Source organism: Canis lupus, chromosome 28 (genome assembly GCF_011100685.1).
Source record: "Canis lupus familiaris isolate Mischka breed German Shepherd chromosome 28, alternate assembly UU_Cfam_GSD_1.0, whole genome shotgun sequence".
Taxonomy (NCBI): domain Eukaryota; kingdom Metazoa; phylum Chordata; class Mammalia; order Carnivora; family Canidae; genus Canis; species Canis lupus.
This window is the reverse complement of record NC_049249.1, coordinates 16,503,593-16,523,122: the sequence shown is the minus strand read 5'-3', so window position 1 is coordinate 16,523,122 and position 19,530 is coordinate 16,503,593. Positions and strand designations below refer to the sequence as shown.

General features: G+C 35.0%; 1 protein-coding gene across 3 annotated transcripts in view; it reads right to left on the bottom strand.

Annotated features, from left to right (window-relative positions):
- SLK (STE20 like kinase) overlaps nt 1-19,530 on the bottom strand; it is a 63,181-nt gene that overhangs the window by 18,422 nt on the left and 25,229 nt on the right. For all 3 annotated transcript variants that reach the window (XM_038578715.1, XM_038578714.1, XM_038578716.1), the window contains 10 exons: nt 19,351-19,399; nt 18,879-19,028; nt 12,288-12,360; nt 11,921-12,115; nt 11,273-11,354; nt 8,689-8,817; nt 6,975-8,351; nt 4,770-4,900; nt 4,432-4,555; nt 1,506-1,685 (listed from right to left, as the gene is read on the bottom strand). In XM_038578715.1, the coding sequence (XP_038434643.1) occupies nt 1,506-1,685; nt 4,432-4,555; nt 4,770-4,900; nt 6,975-8,351; nt 8,689-8,817; nt 11,273-11,354; nt 11,921-12,115; nt 12,288-12,360; nt 18,879-19,028; nt 19,351-19,399 (2,490 nt within the window). The remainder of the gene's footprint in view (nt 1-1,505; nt 1,686-4,431; nt 4,556-4,769; nt 4,901-6,974; nt 8,352-8,688; nt 8,818-11,272; nt 11,355-11,920; nt 12,116-12,287; nt 12,361-18,878; nt 19,029-19,350; nt 19,400-19,530) is intronic.

Sequence of the window (19,530 nt, the reverse complement as noted above, 5' to 3'; positions counted from 1 at the left end):
CACATGCTACTGATGGTCTGTGAAAGAGACGGATTTTGATTGAAAAGAGTGTATTTAAAATTCCCCATCAGTAATCCCTCATGAAACCAAATCACCATTAAAAGGAAAAGAGACTCCCCAAATGCAAGAAATTTAGCAATGAGGAAAAAAATACATTAAATAATTATTTAAAATATGCATATCATGATCTCAAACATGTTCACTAGCTCAACTCTCCGACCCCAAAACAGTAAAAATAACTACACACTTTAATATATTTAGGATTAAATCATATATTTATCTAGAAATTTTTAAAGATTAAATCTGATGTTAAAAAATAACCTCTCAATAAAAACTACCCCACAGTTTCAAGAAAACTGACATGGAGCCTCAGTAAAGTCATACATCATGGTATACAGAGAAACCTTACATAAAATATTTAGCAGTAAAAACACTAATTTTTAGAAATGGTAGCCACATCAAATAAGATTATATACCATTTCATTATTTACCTAAAGAAATTATATAATGCATTGTATTTATTAATCTTAGATTCTACGCTTTTAAAGCAGACCCTCAAGTTCAGCACTATGATACTCAGTTTTATGCATAATTAAATGTTAAAGTCAATAAACATGAGTATTTTCGATATACAACAAAAGTGAAAATGCATATACAGGTTTGGTTGAGATTTTTATTCTAATCCTATTTGAACTATTCATAATTATTGTCCCTAGGGTCTTTTACACCACAAAAAGGTAAATTCTTCCCCTACACTAAAGGTACAGAATAAATCATAAAATCACCTTTGCTATTATGTAAAACTCTTGTTTTACTTTAATTTGGGAGAGAAAAAGACATTAATACAATATATATATCCTCTTTATGAATCAATGACAACTTTTCATAGTAAACAATAGCACAGATTCTATAACAATATGGAACAGCTTCAGGAAAAATTTAAAAATTCATTGTAAAGAAATGACTTTACACAGGTATTTTCTACCTGTGACTCTTCAAATTATCTTTCAATCTGATGGATTTATAATTTCAAATTTCAAGGTACTCAGCTTTTGTTTTGGCACAATGTTTAAGAAAGGCAATCAAGCTAACCAAGAAAAAATGTTTAAGTATGAATTAAATATTATAAATAAATAATAAGATGAATTATTGTTCCCACCTGCAAACACAACATAGTAAGTTTTCTTGAAAAAAAGCAATTTCTACAGAGGCCTTAACTATTGCATTAATAAAGGAAAAATGGTAGATTGGAAGGAAAATGAATTAGACTTGGTTCAAGACTTAGCTGGACATTTAATGGTAGTTTGTGAACTTGAACAGACCACTAAAAACCTCTTCTACCCCATTCTCCTTGACAGTAAAATGGGATAACACCTCACCTTACTACCCTACATGACTCTTGGGAAGACCGAAAGAATGAATGAGTACTATTATTCCTAGTTCTGTAGTCTTAAGTGTACATTAAAAAAACAGCTTTCATAACTAAAAGCAGTAGTTTTACTTACCTCCTTCTTTCGATTCTTCAACATATTCTGAAATTTGGACAACTCTTTCTCTTGTTCTCCTTTAATGCGTTTGGCTTCATCTCGTAAGCGATTTGTGTGTTCTTGTTCTAGACGTTCAATAGTCTGTTTCTGTTGTTTTTCTAGATTCTCAATTTCTTGATCATACTGTCGTTTTTTGCTCTGTAAAATAATGTAGCTCAAGATCATTTAACTTTTTTTTTTTTAAGATTTTATTTATTCATAGAAATTGAGAGAGAAAGAGAGAGAGAGAGGCAGAGACACAGGAAGAGAGAGAAGCAGGCTCCACGCAGAGAGCCCGACATGGGACTCGATCCAGGGTCTCCAGGATAAAGCCCCGGGCTGCAGGCGGCGCCAAACCGCTGTGCCACCGGGGCTGCCCAACTTTTCTTTTTTTTTAAAGATTTTATTTATTTATTCATGAGAGACACAGAGAGGCAGAGATACATGCAAAGGGAGAAGCAGGCTCCCTGCAGGTAGCCTGATGTGGCACTCAATCCCAAGACCACAGGATCACCTGATCTGAGCCAAAGGCAGCCGCTCAACTACTCATAATAACAATGTTTACTTAGAGTATATAACCAGTATTTAAATTTAGTGATGTGACACAACCTTTGCAATACTGAAAAAGTCAAATGCACTAAAATATGTTGGAAAATGTTTTTTAGGGATCCCTGGGTGGCGCAGCCGTTTGGCGCCTGCCTTTGGCCCGGGGCGTGATCCTGGAGACCCGGGATCGAATCCCACATCAGGCTCCCGGTGCATGGAGCCTGCTTCTCCCTCTGCCTCTCTCTCTCTCTCTCTCTCTCTCTGTGACTATCATAAATAAATAAAAATTTAAAAAAAAAAGAGTATGTGACTCTTCATCTTAAAAAAAAAAAAAAAAGAAAAAAAAAGAAAATGTTTTTTAAAGGATGACCACATGGCAGTGCTTGAATGGTTCAGTCAGTTAAGTGTCTGTCTTCAAGGCTTCCCTCCTCAGTGAGGAGTCTCCTTCTCCTTCTCCCTCTGCCCCTCCCCCAACATGTTCTCTAACTCTCTCTCAAATAAATAAGTCTTTAGAAAAAAAAATGAGCATTTCATTTTTTTTAACACAAAATACTTTTCTCTATTATACAAGTAGAATAGTCAAAATTTTTAAACCATCCAGAAGAATATCCAGTTGATATGAAGTACTAAAGTTAGAAAATTTTCAATATTTATCCAATAAATGTTTGATAAACCAAAGGTCTTATCCAAAGTCTATTTTAATAATGTACCATTTACTTGTCATATTTAGATTTACTCTTAAGATTTTTTTTTTAAGATTTTATTTATTTGAGAGAGAGCAAGTGAGCAAGAGCACGAGTGGAGTGGGGGGAGACAGAGGGAGACCAAGAGAAGCAGACTGCCTGCTGAGCAAGGAGCTCAATGTGGAGCTAAATCCCAGGACCCTGAGATCATGACCTGAGCTGAAGTCAGATGCTTAACCCAGGTGTCCCCTCATTAAGATTCTTAAATATTCTGTTTCAATACAACACAAATCTTTTGAAATTATAAATCTGCTCTTTCAATGAAAGATTCCTGCTTATTTACTTGAGTATTATATAATTTGGATATAGGTAGAGTTAAATATTTATCAAGGGTATTTAAAAAAAATAAGTAAAGTGGCAGTGGGAGGCTCGGTTGTTTAATCGTCTCTTGATTTGGGTTTAGGTCACAATCTCAGGGTTGTTAGATCAAGGTTGGCATTGGGCTCCACGCTGGGCATGAGCCTGCTTAAGATTCTCTATCTCTGCCCCTCCCCCCAGGTCAAAAAAAATAAAAGTAAACAGCAAAACATTTTAGAAATATTTTGTGGGAAAAGAGATGTAATTATTATAAGGTTCTTGAATATAGAATGTTGAGTACTATAAAAATACTCAATAAGAATAAAAGTTCATTATTCTCTTAAGAATTCTCAGGTATGATCCAACAAATGTAATCAACAATGCCACACTGTACAGAAAACAATCCTTACTACTTACAATTTATATGAACAAAGAAACATATTCAAAACATGAATATTGTAACATTTGAAATGATCTTTTTTTCTAACCCCCATTAAACTAGATGTTTCAATAAATACTAAAATTTTAGGTCACATTACTGATTCCCTTTCCAACTTTGGCCACAAGGTAAAAACAGAAAGATTCCATGACAATTACCCTTGACTAGTCAGCACCAATTTCTCTATTAGCTTTGAATAGGGATGTGGAAGCTTAACTGTAGGAGGAGCCAGAGAAATAGGTGTGTTTTGAACAAGCCCCAAGTAGTACTCAAGACAGGCTTGAAGACAACTATTCTAGACTGCCTTAAAATCTTAAGTTTCAGGATCCCTGGGTGGCTCAGTGGTTTGGCGCCTGCCTTCGGCCCGGGGCATGATCCTGGGGACCCGGAATCGGGTCCCGCATCAGGCTCCCTGTGTGGAGCCTGCCTCTCTCTCTCTCTCTCGTAAATAAATAAAAAAAATTTTTTTTAAATCTTAAGTTTCCAAATTTAAGAGGTCAAATCATAACACTGAAAAATTATCCAGAAATAGGCACACCTGAGAACTTTATAAAGCATCTGCTAGCTTCATGATTCCAGGTTTTTGTGATAAATTTTAATCAAAGAAAACTGGAAGACACATCACACTGTAAGTCAGTACAGGAAGACTGAGATAGAAGATCCTTTCATTCAAAAGGAAAAAAGGGAAAAAAAAAAAACAAAAACAAAACAGGAAAAAAAGCATCTAAAACACCAAAGAGATAAAGGCCAGAAATACTAGCAAGGCCAGAGAAAATCTCGTCATCAAAGAACAAGTTCTAAAACCTGCTAGCGGGTTGTTTTTTTTTTTTAAGCACTAAATTTCAGTATTAACAAAATGGTATAAAATCTAAGACTTTACCATCATTTCTTGCTCAAAGCGCCGGAAAATTTGTTCTCGCTGTTGTTGCAGTTTGCTATTGAGCTGCTGTTGGGCTCTTTGCTCTTCTTTCTGAAGGAATCTTAACTCCCGAAGTTCCTGACGTCTGATAAAATTTAATAGCAATAATTAGAGAAGATAGCAAAAATTACACAACTAAAGCAATGCTTTAAAAAACAAATTTAACAATATTTTCAAATGGCAAAGTAGTAAGAATAACCCAAAATTAGCCAAGACTTTACCCTTGTTTCTCTATTCTTCATACTTTGCGGAGACTGCAAGGAAGTCCAAACCCAGTTTTAATTATGTTCTCTACTCACCGAAGAAATCTCAACTCTTCAGTTTTGGAATCACTATCTGTAACTATCTTTGATGTCGTTACACTCACTTCTACACCATCAACAACAAATTTGCGTGTTTTCTTCAATGTTTTCTTTTGTCTTCTTGTTTCCTGAGTGAGATTTTATGTTAGTTAGGTTTTGTATGGAAAATACTGGAGACAAAAAACATTTTCTTAACAAAACACAACACAGAACCATGCACCTATAATTTTTACGACACCACATCATAATTAGGCACAAAAAAACAATTCACATAAATTAGTATAACTTTTACATGTTAATCATTTTTCTTCCTCTTTTGACCCTGTAAGTTTTTAGATACCTCTGCTTTTCAGCTTTAGAACCACTGACAAAACACTTAAAAATGAATGTCTGGGGCTCATCTCTTAAAGAATCTAATTCAACAGGTCTGAGGGTGGCTGAGAATTTGCATTCAAGAAAGGCTCCCCAGGTAATTTTTACACACTGACAGGGCTGGGAATTAAAATCTATTTCATCAGCAGCGATAATATCAACAGCCCTCCTCCATCTCAAAAACAGAGATGGACATGTGATTTTAGAATTACTAGAAAGATAACATTTCAGCTGCCTGCTATTGCCTACAATTCTTTATCAAGACCAAACTCCATTCCTCAGCTGATATCCAACTGCTTTTTAAATAGAAATAACGGAAGTATAACATTCTAAAAAATATAGTTTGGCAAAATATAAGTATTGAGAGCAAATAATTAACTTGGTTTTGATATGGGGGAAGGGTCTGAAAGCAAAGGGAGCAAAAGTGGAATGTGATAATACTAAATTAAAATGCATTAGAATTTTAGTCTGCCTCTGGCACTTTCCAAATACCTTTTTGCAACCTCTTAGTGTTCTACTCTCCAGGCTACCAGTACACTCACACTTCTCTTCCTAAGCCCTGGACCATGGCACCCTATCTAGCCAGGCTTTCCCTGAAATCTAAAGTGGGCTTGCCACCCTGTAAACCTAAACTTAGTATTTCAGTTTCTACTTAAGTATCTACAATTAATATCACCTTAATTCTAAAAAAAGTATTTGGATTTTTTACTAAGTCAGTGAATAAACTTCAAATTATGTGTAATAATTTGGTGCAGACAGGCAGACTCATCAGTCACGCCCTAGAGTCCAGTTCCTGAGGTCAGTTTCCTAAATTGTTCCTGCTTTGCACAGTCTTTTCCTCTGCTATCAACCCAAAGTATCTAAGTAGTCTATGGCTCACCTGTATCAGAATTCCATGGGTTCTTCTATTACAAATATTGATCCTTGTGCCCTACCCCAGACCTCTACATAACGCCCTCTGAAACTCTTTTTTTGAGAAAGAGAGAGAGCATTAGTGGAGGGGAGGGGCAGAGGGAAAAGTTGACTCCCTACTGAACAGGAAGCCAGATGTTCAGCTTGACCCCAGACCCTCAGATCAAGCCTGAGCTGAAGGCAGCCCCCTAACTGACTTGAGTCACCCAGGTGCCCCTGAAACTCTTTTTTAAAATAATTTGTTCATGTTGAGGTATACTTGACCTATAATAAATAGTATGTTAGTTTCAGGTGTACAACGTAATGATTCAATATTTGCATGTATTGCTAAATGATTATCATTTAGTCTAGTTAACATCCCTAATCATATATACCCCTGGTAACTCTTAAGCACACTAAAATTTGAGAATGGCTCTAAGAGCTCCAAGTGTTCTGCATTTTAGTTTTTGATTTTTTTGTTTGTTTTCCCACAATGGTTCTCATGGCAGTCGAGATGACTATCTATGATTGAGGAGGAAACAGTGTATGGGCCACTGGTAAATCAAGGACTGTTTATACTCTAAATGTACTTAAAAAGAGATCATTCTTTCAATTCCTCAACTCTTTCATATATTATGGATGCTTCCTAAAATATATCTAAATATGTGCAATAAGAGAAGCCAATCACACCAAGTAACTTCTACTGTTTACGTCAAGTTGGCAAAATCAGGTATTATAAAAAAATTAAAAGATTATATCCAGAATCTCTCTCCTTGATTCTTTTTAGTTGATTGCCTTTTTAGTTGATTGCCTTAAGAACTTTGTAAGGTTGGCAATACACTGGTTTGGTGCTGTTTTATCTTCAAAATATGTTTCACATAACCTGTAAATTGCCAAAATTATGAAGAAAAACTCAAACTAGGACTCACATATACTTACTTGCAAAGATATTGATCCAGTGTCTTTAGTTTTGCTTAGGAAGCTAGAAATAGATAAATTCAAATCAATGCTGCTATTATCAGCAGTGGAACCAGTGCCTGAATCAGTATCATTTTCCTTTTGACTCTCAGATTCTGGAAGCAGCATGGTTTCAGTTTTTGATAAAGCACCTATTTCTCCTTTATTTTCTGCATCTTCAGAGTTGATATTAATACTAGGTATTGGAACAGGCTGAGGTTCACTGGGCTGAGAAGAGGGAGTCACTTGAAGTTCTGTTTTAATTGGCATTTCACATGGAATTGCTTTTTGCTCTGTATCTATCTGAACAGTGGCTTCAGGAGCATCCTGAGTTTCATTTCCTAAAGCCTTCTGGTCAGTATGAGTTACTATACGTCTGACCTCTATTTCTTCAGTGCTACTGGATTCAATAATTTCCTCACCTTCATTTGTCCCAGACTCCTCACTGGTCTTCACTATGTTCTCTAAATTGTTGATTAATTGTTCCTCATCTTTACCTTCCATGGATTTCTGATCTATCTCATTAGTTTCCACTACATCTTTAATAGGAACTTCCTCAGTACCACCAGCCTCAGGACCCGTTGTGGGCTTACTTACTAATTTCTGATCTACTTCAACCACTTCCTTCCCATCATTACTCTGAGCATCCTTAGCATTGTCTTCAACTGCCTTCTGAGCAACATCTCCTGCCTCATTTGTTCCTATCACATTGCTTGTATTGCTGATCATGTCTTCTAGAGTTTTGTTATCTTTTCCCAATTTCTCTTGAGTGTCTTCCTTTGTAAGTGTATCTTCATCTTCAACAACCTGAATGTCTGCCTCTTTTTCTCCCGTCTCTTGAGAAACTAAATCCATTGTCTGAATAGCAGTATCTTTAATTTCCTCAGATTCCGTAATCTTATTTTCAAATATCCGTTGCTTTTCCTGATCCTTTTCTTCCTCAGGTTTCAGATTCTGTTCAATATCTGTTTCTAAAGTTATCATTATATTACTTTCTTTTCCTTCATTGACTGAATTAATGTCCACTGTTTCTTGGTCTTCTGTGTCAGGTAGATTTTCAAGCCTGGGTCTCTTCTCCTCTCTCCCATTTTCCTCGATCACTATTGTTCTATCATGAAGTTCAGCCATAGCTTCTAAGTGAGCATCATTAATATGTTCATTAATTCCCTCTGCAGCTTTTTCAGGTTCATCAGTGGTGAGTTTTTCATTAAGATCTTTGCTGTTAAATTTATCTTCAGAAGTATTATGTTCTGTTTTTTCTGAGACAGATTCCAAAATACAAGCATTTTGTGAAAGTTTATCTTCTTCAGAGCTGGCAATACTAAGGTCAGACGAGGCACGCTTACTTGCAGGTATTGGCTAAAAAAGATTTTATACATTTTAGTGTTAAAATACATCTTCGAGATGGTGACCAAAACAATATACATATTTTGTATATAGATAAGTATATGATTTAAGTCATATATAATGATTTAACATCTTAAGTAAAATTTGATGAAATTATAAAAATAACTTAAAGAACTGGCAAATCTTTAAAAAAATTTGACAAAAATGGAGCAAACTGGTTAATCTTCACCCCTAAAATTAAAGGTTTTGAACTGCTACAAATGGATTAATCTTTAGACACAGGTACAATTACACCTCAAAATGTGACTCTAAATATTACCCAAATAATATTTCCTTTCTAAATACTGACCAAAGAATTTTCTGTTTCTTCCTCATCATCTTCCTCTTTGCCATCTTCAACTTCTTCTGTTACTTCAGCCTTTGCCTCTGCAATCAGCTCTCGAATTGGTTTGTTGGAATCAACCGTAACAAAAGGATGCTGTTTGATCATTAAAAAGAACATACTTAATTAACAGCTGAAATGGTTGCTTATAAAATTTCAAACACATAATACACACATCATTATGTGATAAAATATAAACACATGGGTAGCAAAAATATAAACCACTTCAGATAATGTTATATTTGAGCAAGGAAGGAGCAGAAGGGGACTGAGCAGAAATAGGGGCTGCCTACAAGTATGTAACTTTTTTAAGAATTGGAAGGAAATATGTCAAAAATGGTAATATATCTGGGTAATAGGTACATGTACTTTTCTGCTATGTTCGAAATTTCATAATCTAAAATAAATTTTAAAGCAAATTTCAAATTGATACATTTTTGGTTCTTAAGAAGTAACAACAATATATATATATAAATCCTGGATAAAACCTCAATAAAAGAATTACAAAAAGCTTTGGAATTCTGTTTAAAGTGTCTGAAAATAAGAGTGCCTGGGTGGCTCAGTAGGTTAAGCATCTGCCTCTTGCTCAAGTAATGATTCGGTGTCCTGGGATTAAGCCCTGCATCTGACTTCCTGCTCAGTGAGGAGCCTGCTTTTTCCCACTCCTTCTGCCCTCCCCCCTGCTTGTGCACATGAGTGCACTCACTCTCTCTCATAAATAAAATCTTTTTTTTTTTTTTAAGATTTATTTATTTATGATAGACACTGAGAGAGAGAGAGAGGCAGAGACACAGGAGGAGGGAGAAGCAGGCTCCACGCCGGGAGCCCGACGGGGGACTCGATCCTGGGACTCCAGGATTGCGCCCTGGGCCAAAGGCAGGCGCTAAACCGCTGAGCCACCCAGGGATCCCCTCACAAATAAAATCTTAAAAAAAAAAAAAAAGTGGTCTGCAAATACCTGCTTTTTTGACATGGTTCTAATATTCTTTATTTTATTTTTTATTTTTATTTTATTTTATTTTATTTTATTTTATTTTATTTATTTTATTTTATTTTATTTTATTTTATTTTATTTTATTATTTTTTCATGAGAGACAGGCAGAGATACAGGCAGAGGGAGAAGCAGGCTCCTCACAGGGAGCCCAATGCAGGACTTGATCCCCAGACCAGATATCATACCCTGAGCTGAAAGCATACGTTCAACTGTTGAGCCACCCAACCGTCCCTGGTTCTCATATCTTAAGAGTAAGAAGACATTTTATTCATCTTTGGACACTCAGCAGCACTTAATAGTTCCTGTCACAGACTTAGGCCTTCCAAAGTGGGGATGATGAAAGAATATGAGAAAGTACATTTTAGGGATGCATCTGTTGCACAGAGATAAACAGATCAACTTAAAATACTATAATGCAAGAGTTACACAGTAACTCAATCTAACAGTAACTGCCTCAAGGTTTGTCATTCTGTTTGTCCACTTGTAATACTATTTAATAAATGTCTTTTTTTTTTAATTTTTATTTATTTATGATAGTCACAGAGAGAGAGAGAGAGAGAGGGGCAGAGACACAGGCAGAGGGAGAAGCAGGCTCCATGCACCGGAAGCCTGACGTGGGATTCGATCCCGGGTCTCCAGGATCGCGCCCTGGGCCAAAGGCAGGCGCCAAACCGCTGCGCCACCCAGGGATCCCAATAAATGTCTTTTTTTAAAAAAGATTGTATTCATTTATTCATGAGAGACACAAAGAGAGAGGCAGAGAAACAGGCAGAGGGAGAAGCAAGTCCCGCTGGGAGCCTGATGCAGGACTTGATCCCAGGACCCTGGGATCACACCCTGAGCTGAAGGCAGATGCTCAAGTACTGAGCCACCCAGGCATCCCTATTTAACAAATTTCTATTTCAGTTATTACAAATGGGTCCCGCTATAAAACAAAACTATCCAATCACTTTAAAAGCATTTTTTAATAGATTTTATTTATTTACTTGAGAGAGAGAGCAAGAGCAGGAGTAGGAGGGAGGGACAGAGGGAGAAGGAGAAGCAGACTCCCCACTGATCAGGGAGCCCAATATAGTGCTGGATCCCAGGACCCTGAGATCATGACCTGAGCTGAAGGCAGACACTTAACTGACTGAGCCACCCATATGCCCCTAACACCATTTTTTTTTAAAAAGTCAGCAGTATTTACTGAATATTTACCCTCACCGTAAGAGATTTAAAAAAATTACTCATGACCCCTGCTCCCAAGGGGCTTGCTTTCTAGTAACTGGAGAGACAAAGTAAAAGTAACTAACAAAGTAGAAATAACTAACAGAATTAAAAAGAACACAATTAAATGGAATCAAAAAAGCACAAGTGGGTGACTTATAAGCTAAATGCCTTTTAGTAATGGAAGCACACATGTTTGTAAAGTAAATGTTTACTATTACAATGTATTCTAAGTTTCCACAGGGAAACTCGAGTGAAAAGACAATACACTGAATGATCTGAAACTGTACTCTTCTTAATTAAAACAATTACCTGTAGTTTGCTGTGGTTATATTACTCTTCTCTTACCTGCAGTAGCTGAGATGTAGTCCACCTGGAATCCACATTCTTTTCCAAGCATTTCTTTAGAAAGTCCTTAAAATTTGGAGACCTTCAAAATAAAATTTTAACAATGATAGTCTGTTTTACTTTCTTGTTATTAAAATCAAACAAAACTCTGATAAGATTGAGTTTTATTATGTATGTAATACTATTCAACATAAGAAAATTAGTTAATGAGAATGCTAAGATTTCATAATAATATTAAGAGGAATATTAAGATATCATCTGTAAAAAGAAAACCAAATACATATGTATATAGTCATAGTTTTAGACGCGATAGTCATACATTCACAAGTATGCCAAAAATCACAGAAACTGTTCTATTAAATTCCACAAATATAAATCAACCACATATACACCTCACTTTCTTGTAGTACAGAAAATACTGTATTATATACAGTTGTTTCATGTAGAACTCAAATCAGTGATATTTTCAAATTTATGGAAAAAGTCAGTTATAAAAATTTGGATGGTGCTTAAGTCTTTAAAAAAAAAAAAAGTACCAAAAATCAGTTTTCTACCCATTCAGTCTTTGTAGCACATAACTAAATTTAAATATCCTTGAAAAGCTGGAAGAATAAAACATCAAGTTCTGTTTTGTTTAGAATAATTTACCATTTTGATGGCTGTGCTAATGTAGGGGGCTCTGATTTTGCTATTTTTAGCAGCACTCGCATTGGATTTAATTCATGATGAGGAGGTTCTATCTCAGCCATTTCTATTAAAGTGATACCCAGGGACCAAACATCAGCTTTGTAGTCATACGGTCTGTCCTTAGATGTTTCACACATGACTACTTCAGGAGCCATCCTATGAAGACAGAGAATTTAAAGTTAAGATGTTTAACATAAGAATAACAACTGCAAGCCACATAAAAGATAGACAGTATAATCAATTATGAGGACAAAATTAATGAGTGATAAAAGGTGATTAAGAGCTTCTGATACACTAATACTGCAAATACAGAAAATTGAATACATACCAATATGGTGTGCCAATAAAGGAATCTCTTCTTTGAATTGTCCTTGTGTTTTTAGCTGACACTCCAAAATCCGCTTGAAATAAACAATACAAGTTTGTATTAACTTTTGTTAATACAAAAGTATTAACAGTTTTTTCTTATTAACAGTTTTTTTTTAGCAAAGTTCACTGTACTTAATATAGGGAAAAGCATTTCAAGTCTTTAACAAGGCTACTCTTATTAAAGGGTAATAAGCAAAAGAGAAAGAGTAACTTCTCTACCATCCTAATTTTGACCACACTCTTTCTACCACAACCCCCCTCCAAAAAAAAACCACCAAAGAAAATACCCTATTAATAAACTTAATACCACCATCTTTATACATCTTCAAACCATGAATTGTTCAGAATTGATTTAAAAAAATAGTAACTTTTAAACAGACCAGTCTACCCACTTCAAAACAAATGCTAACTAGTGGTGCATGCTATAATTAATCGTTATAATTACACTGTTAGACGTAATTAAATTGTTAGATATAAACATTTTTTCTATAGGTGAAAAGCAGAAATTACAAAGTAGCCTCTATGACATGTCTTGCTGATTTCTTCATAAAATTATATTACAAAGAAAAAAATAAAAAACTATGCTTTCTGATTTAAATTATAGAGAACAGAAACATTACACCTTTGCCAGTTGTTAATCCTACCTTTTCAGTCTAGAGAACAATTAATAGCAACATAAATTTGCTCTTGCTGCATAATTACCTCATATCGTTTATATATACATGAAGTTTATATATATACTTTTAAAGTTTCATATTTGAACATGTCATAATTCTAAAAATGAATTAAATAATAAAAATCCAATATTTGGTGCTCATGCCCCAAGAAGTGCCATAGAATATATGCTCAAGAGGGACGCTTGGGTGGCTCAGCAGTTGAGCGTCTGCTTTGGCTCAGAGCATAATCCCAGAGTCCCAGGATCAAGTCCCCCAACAGGCTCTCTGCATGGAACCTGCTTCTCCTCCCTCTTTCTATGTCTCTGCCTCTCTCTGTCTCTCATGAATAAATACATTCCTTAAAAAAAATTAAAAAAAAGAATATATACTCAATAAATGGTAGCTACTATTAGTAGCCATATCTCTAATTTTAATCTTTGTGCTATTTTGTTGTTAGAACTCTTAGAAATCTTGCCTGTATTCTAATTATTTTTGTCTATTATATGGTGGCGTTTTTTTGGACCATGTAATTCTCCCACTTAAGAGACAGTGATAACTGCCCATTGCCTATGGAGTGAAGTTCAAGCTTCCTAATGTGGTATATACAAAGTCCTTTATTACATTAGGTATTTCATTAATGTTTTATAGTGAAATTAATAAATGAGTAAGCAAATAAAACATATTAAACTTGGGAGGTTATATCTGCAGAAGATGCAACATAAATAGATTTCTTCAGGACTCTTCACCATTATTCCCCTCTACCTACCACCTCCTCAACTTAGAAGCTTCTCATGTTTTTGGAGGAAGGACTTGAGATTACAATATGAAATTCCTGCCAGAGATTCTGTACTCTGGTAAAATCAGCTCAGTACTTATTCTAGTGTTTTCCTAGAGCTTATTAATGCTCTTTTAACTTTCTCCCCTCAGAATATGATTGGGGAAGAAGGTCCAGGAACAAGCCTAAACCACTGCCTTGTCAACATTCATACCTCTCTAAGCACCCTTATGAACAAGAGGTAAACTAAAGATGGATAAAAAGGTACCTTAATTTCTGTGCAAAGGGGAAAATTAAGATTGCTATGTGCTTTTTGTTCCACTTATAAAAATGCAGCATTTATATGTTAGTCTGTTAAAATAGCATTTTACACACTTATTTCCATTTGCAACCATGTGACCTGATAAAATTCTCAAAAAAGTTTGGTGTATTAAATAGTTCTTGTGGATAGTATGATTCTTTACATCTGTGTACATGTACCAGGTATCACAGAAACAGAAGGTTCCCAAGTATTGACAAATTAATAAAGCAAAAATTACAACTGTTTTAAATGTCAACCAATTCAAGATGGGTTTTGGCATTCCTAAATCTTCAATAATTTACTTGTTTTTAAAGGTATGCATTATTTTACACAAAAGTATGTTTCTGTATCTAAGATTCTAAATACATTTACAGAAAAATGTGTACCAAAATGGATAATGCACTAATGAACTATTTTTAAATGAGCTACTAGAGTTTAAAAATGACATAAAACAAAAAGAGTAATAAATACCCAGAATTAAAAACCTCAATTATGAGGTGACAGAAGTCAAGAAAAATCAGAAAATATCATTTTATTTATTTTTTTAGAAAATATCATTTTAGAAACAAAGACTAAAGTAAGAAAAATACAAGAGCAAATAAGCACAACAAATTCACACCCATTACCACCTCACATTCATTAGGATGGCTACCATCAAAAATATAGAAAATAACAAATGTTGACAAGGATGTGGAAAAACTGGAACCCCTGTGCTTTGCTGATGGGAATGTAAAACAGTACAGCTACTGTGGAAAATGGCAGTTCCTCAAAAAATTAAATATGGAATTACCACATGATTCAGTAATTCCATTTCTAGAATACCTAGAAGAATTGAAAGCAGGGAATCAAACAGGTATTTGTATACCCATGTACATAGCAGCATTATTCACAAGAGCCAAAAAGTAGAAGGCAAAGTGTCTGTCAATGGATGAACGGATAAATAAAATGTGGTACATTTAAGTAACTGAACATTGCTAAGCCTTTAAAAGGAAAGTGACATGCTACAACATGGTTGAACCTTGAAGACATTATGCTAAGTAAAATAAGCCAGTAACAAAAAGACAAATATTGGATGATCCCACTTACATGAGGTACCTAGAATAGTCAAATTCATAGAGACAGAAAGCAGAACGGTGGTTGCCAGGAGCTGGGGGGGGAGGGAGGAGGAAGTGGGAGTTAGTGCTTAACGGGTTCAGAGTATCAACTGGGGAAGATGCAAAAAAGTTCAAGAGATGGATAGTGGTGATGGTTGCACAATGTGAATATACTTAATGCTACAGAACCATACACGAAGAAATGGTTAAAACAGTAAATCTTTTAGGTATATTCACAATTTTTTAAAAATGAAGAAACATAAAAAGAATTTGGGAGAGAGTTCTTAAATACTGATGACAGGAAAAGCCAACAAAATTTTTTAAAGTCCCTAAAAAAAGATAGCCAAATGCAAAGAAACAGAACAAATCAAACTCATAATTCCAAAAAACCTTCCTGGAAAAAAAAAAAGCTTGAATATTATAAGAACATATTAGAGAAATGTCTAGTCAAATTATTGGTCTTCAAAGAAAAAATTATTTGGCATATAGGCAAAAAGAGCACATAACTTGAAAGAGAAAGAAAATCAGATTATCATCAGACTTTTCAACACTTTTTTTTTTTTTTAATTTATGATAGTCACACACACACAGAGAGAGAGAGAGAGAGAGAGAGAGAGAGAGAGAGGCAGAGACATAGGCAGAGGAGGAAGCAGGCTCCATGCACCCACCGGGAGCCCAATGTGGGATTCGATCCCGGGTCTCCAGGATCGCGCCCTGGGCCAAAGGCAGGCGCTAAACCGCTGCGCCACCCAGGGATCCCTCAACAACACTTTATAACAGAAGAAAACAGAGTACCATATTTCAGATACTAAAGGAAAGAAATGTAAGCCAAGTATTTTCTACCCAGCAAAACTGACCTTCAAAGTATAGACATGGGTAGAATTGTTCTCATTATACAAGAACTCAGAGAGCCCCACCAGAGTTATCTACCAGAGAAACTTCAGATAACCAACATGACCAAAGAGAGAACAACATAAGGACTGATGGTGAGCATTAAATATAGAAAAGAGGACTAAAATGAGTAATCATGAGATATTATAAATCTATCATCAAAGTCCTGAGAACCAGGACTCTCAGGATAGAAGGAGATACACATATAATATAGAAGAGTTAGGTTAAAACAAAACAAATTTATCTTGAATTTGATTAGTAAATATGTAGAAACTCATAAGAGCCTACCTCTGCCCTCTGGAAAGGCCTAGAATGATGACCAATCCAGAAACTGTTAATCACTTCTAACATTCAGATATAGTCTTGAAATACCATATCCTACTAAAAGAAACCAGAGCTTCTCAAAGAAATGGTTAATTACAAGTTGGAGGCAGGAAATATATAAAATAAGCCTGAAATTTTTCTTTTTTTTTTTGTTTTGTTTTTAAGCCTGAAATTTTTCAACCTAACACATAGTAACAAGGAAGCTATAAAAAGCTACTAAAGTCATATCAAAAGGATTAACATACCAACTTAAACAGGCTCCCAATGACCAAAGATGGTACAATGTGAGCTTTAATAAGGATAAAAATTGGAATAGATTTGAAACCCCTAAAATTGGGATCCCTGGGTGGCACAGCGGTTTGGCGCCTGCCTTTGGCTCAGGGCGCGATCCTAGAGACCTGGGATCGAATCCCACGTCAGGCTCCCGGTGCATGGAGCCTGCTTCTCCCTCTGCCTATGTCTCTGCCTCTCTCTCTCTCTCTCTGTGTGTGACTATCATAAAAAAAATAAATAATAAAATAAATAAAATAAAATAAAATAAAATAAACCCCTAAAATTAAATTCATGAAATAATGATATTTTTTTAATATTTATTTTTATTTATTTATGATAGACATAGAGAGAGAGAGAGAGAGGCAGAGACACAGGCAGAGGGAGAAGCAGGCTCCATGCCTGGAGCTCGAAGCGGGACTCGATCCCAGGACTCCAGGATCACGCCCTGGGCCAAAGGCAGGTGCTGAACCACTGAGCCACCCAGGGATCCCCATTTTTTTTAAGGTTTTATTTATTTATTCATGATAGACGGGGGGGGGATTACTACACATTGTAATATCTTTTTTTTGCCCCCAAAAAATCAATTTTGGTCCCCCTGAATATACATGCCATAAATAAAATGTAAAGAAAAGAAAGAATAGAGGGGGTGAGGATCCTATAAATTAAGAGACTTAGAAGAAAAATCAGTTTTTAAATATGGGCAAATCTAAAATCTAATGTCAAGAGATGAACACTGGGTAATAAAGGATGAAGAAATGCAAGGAAAAAAAACAACCCAAGGAAGCAATTACTATAAAGGTCAGAATAAAGGCTACCTGTGGAGAAGAGAGGGACATTGATTAAGATGGGATATATGGAAGAGCCTCTAGTTCTATTTCTTGACCTGGGTGGTAGTTACAAAGCTACCACCACACAATTTTATGTAAAGTTACACAGCCACAAAATTACTAAACTACACAATTACTCGTGTGGTTTTATCTGTGTTCATTTTGCAATAAAAAGGTTAAAATTTAATATATCAAATTATATCTGTTTAGATGTCATGAAAAAAGTGAAATGACTATGATCAATGGTATCAAGATGACTTTTAAATATATTTTGTCATTTGCATCTTCCAAATTACACAAATTTAGACCTGGTCACCAGATTTTTTTTTTTAATTCTTTTTTTTTTTAATTTTTATTTATTTATGATAGTCACACAGAGAGAGAGAGAGAGAGGCAGAGACACAGGCAGAGGGAGAAGCAGGCTCCATGCACTGGGAGCCCGACGTGGGATTCGATCCTGGGTCTCCAGGATTGCACCCTGGGCCAAAGGCAGGTGCTAAACTGTTGCGCCACCCAGGGATCCCTTTTTAATTCTTAAGGATACTTAAAACGGACTGTATCTTCCACTTGTATGTGTACATAGGAAATTAATCACTTTTCCATCTAAAATCTACATCTATTTTCTTATGAAGTTATCACTTATTTTCTCAGTACAAAACAAAATTAAAAATTCTAGTCCTTGATATTTACTTTAGGCATCCTTTTCAGGTCTACTTTGTTAGTTTACCCAAGATACCACATTTATAAAATGGACTATAAAACTAAACTTGGGAAAAGAAATCCACTAGACATGAGTTTTGGAAATGAAAATAAAACTAAGCAGTTTTATCACATATTCTAAATGTACTACATTAACAAGTATTAAGTCTACATACAAAAATTTCAAGGTAAAAAGAATTAACCAGTTTTTTTAAAGCTTGTCTTTTTGAAAATGAAATCCTTCCTTTCTTACTTTCTTTTTAAAATGTCTTTATAGGGATCCCTGGGTGGTGCAGTGGTTTAGCACCTGTCTTTGGCCCAGGGCACGATCCTGGAAACCTGGGATCGAATCCCACGTCGGGCTCCCGGTGCATGGAGCCTGCTTCTCCCTCTGCCTATGTCTCTGCCTCTCTCTCTCTCTCCCTCTCTCTGTGACTGTCATAAATAAATAAAAATTAAAAAAAAAAAAAAAAAAAAGAACCGAGCTGGTTTTCACCTTAAAAAAAAATTAATTAATTAAATAAAATGTCTTTATATTAGTTGCCTATACTTAGGAATTCTGGGACTTAATGAATTATTTATCTAAGTAAGTATTTAACAAAATTAAGATGGAGTAATTCTCCATGCTTTACACATTTGAGTCCTAACACAGCAATATTAAGGAAAATCTCAGCACAAATTCAAAAGTTTATTTAAGGGAAGAAACTTACCCAACTTAATATCTCCATCTAAGGTAAAAAGAATGTTGCCAGCCTTTAGATCTCTGTGGATGATTTTATTATCATGCAAGTAGTTCAAGGCCTCTAGAGTCTGTTTACAAACTACTTGTATTTGGGACTCAGTTAATGGTCTCTCAAGTTCTATAAGGAAAGAGTAAATAAATCTTCATTGTTATACAGTGAAAACCCATCAGCAAGATGTATATTTTTATCATCATTATCAAATATCAATTAGTGAATTATTTTAGAACTAAATATCTACAAAGATTATTTTCCTCATATTTTACATTCAACGTTTCATTTTAGAATTTTGTTACAATTTTCTAAGAATATAGAATGTAATTAAGCTGATTTCTTAATTTATTGAGCTTTACTTAATAAGATATACATATGTATAAATGTTTAAAATACTTGGATTAATAATAATTTAAGATAAAAACATAAAGAACAAAAAAATGTTTACCAAGCATCACAGCATCTACTGCTCCACCTGCACAAAATTCAATGAGGATCTGTGAGGAAACAAAAAAAGCATGTGTCTAACATGACATTGGGTTTGTTTTTTTCTTCAATTTGGAAAAAAAGATAAAGGAATAACTAGGTTATAGAAACAATATTATGCTGACCATAAAGATTCTCTTTG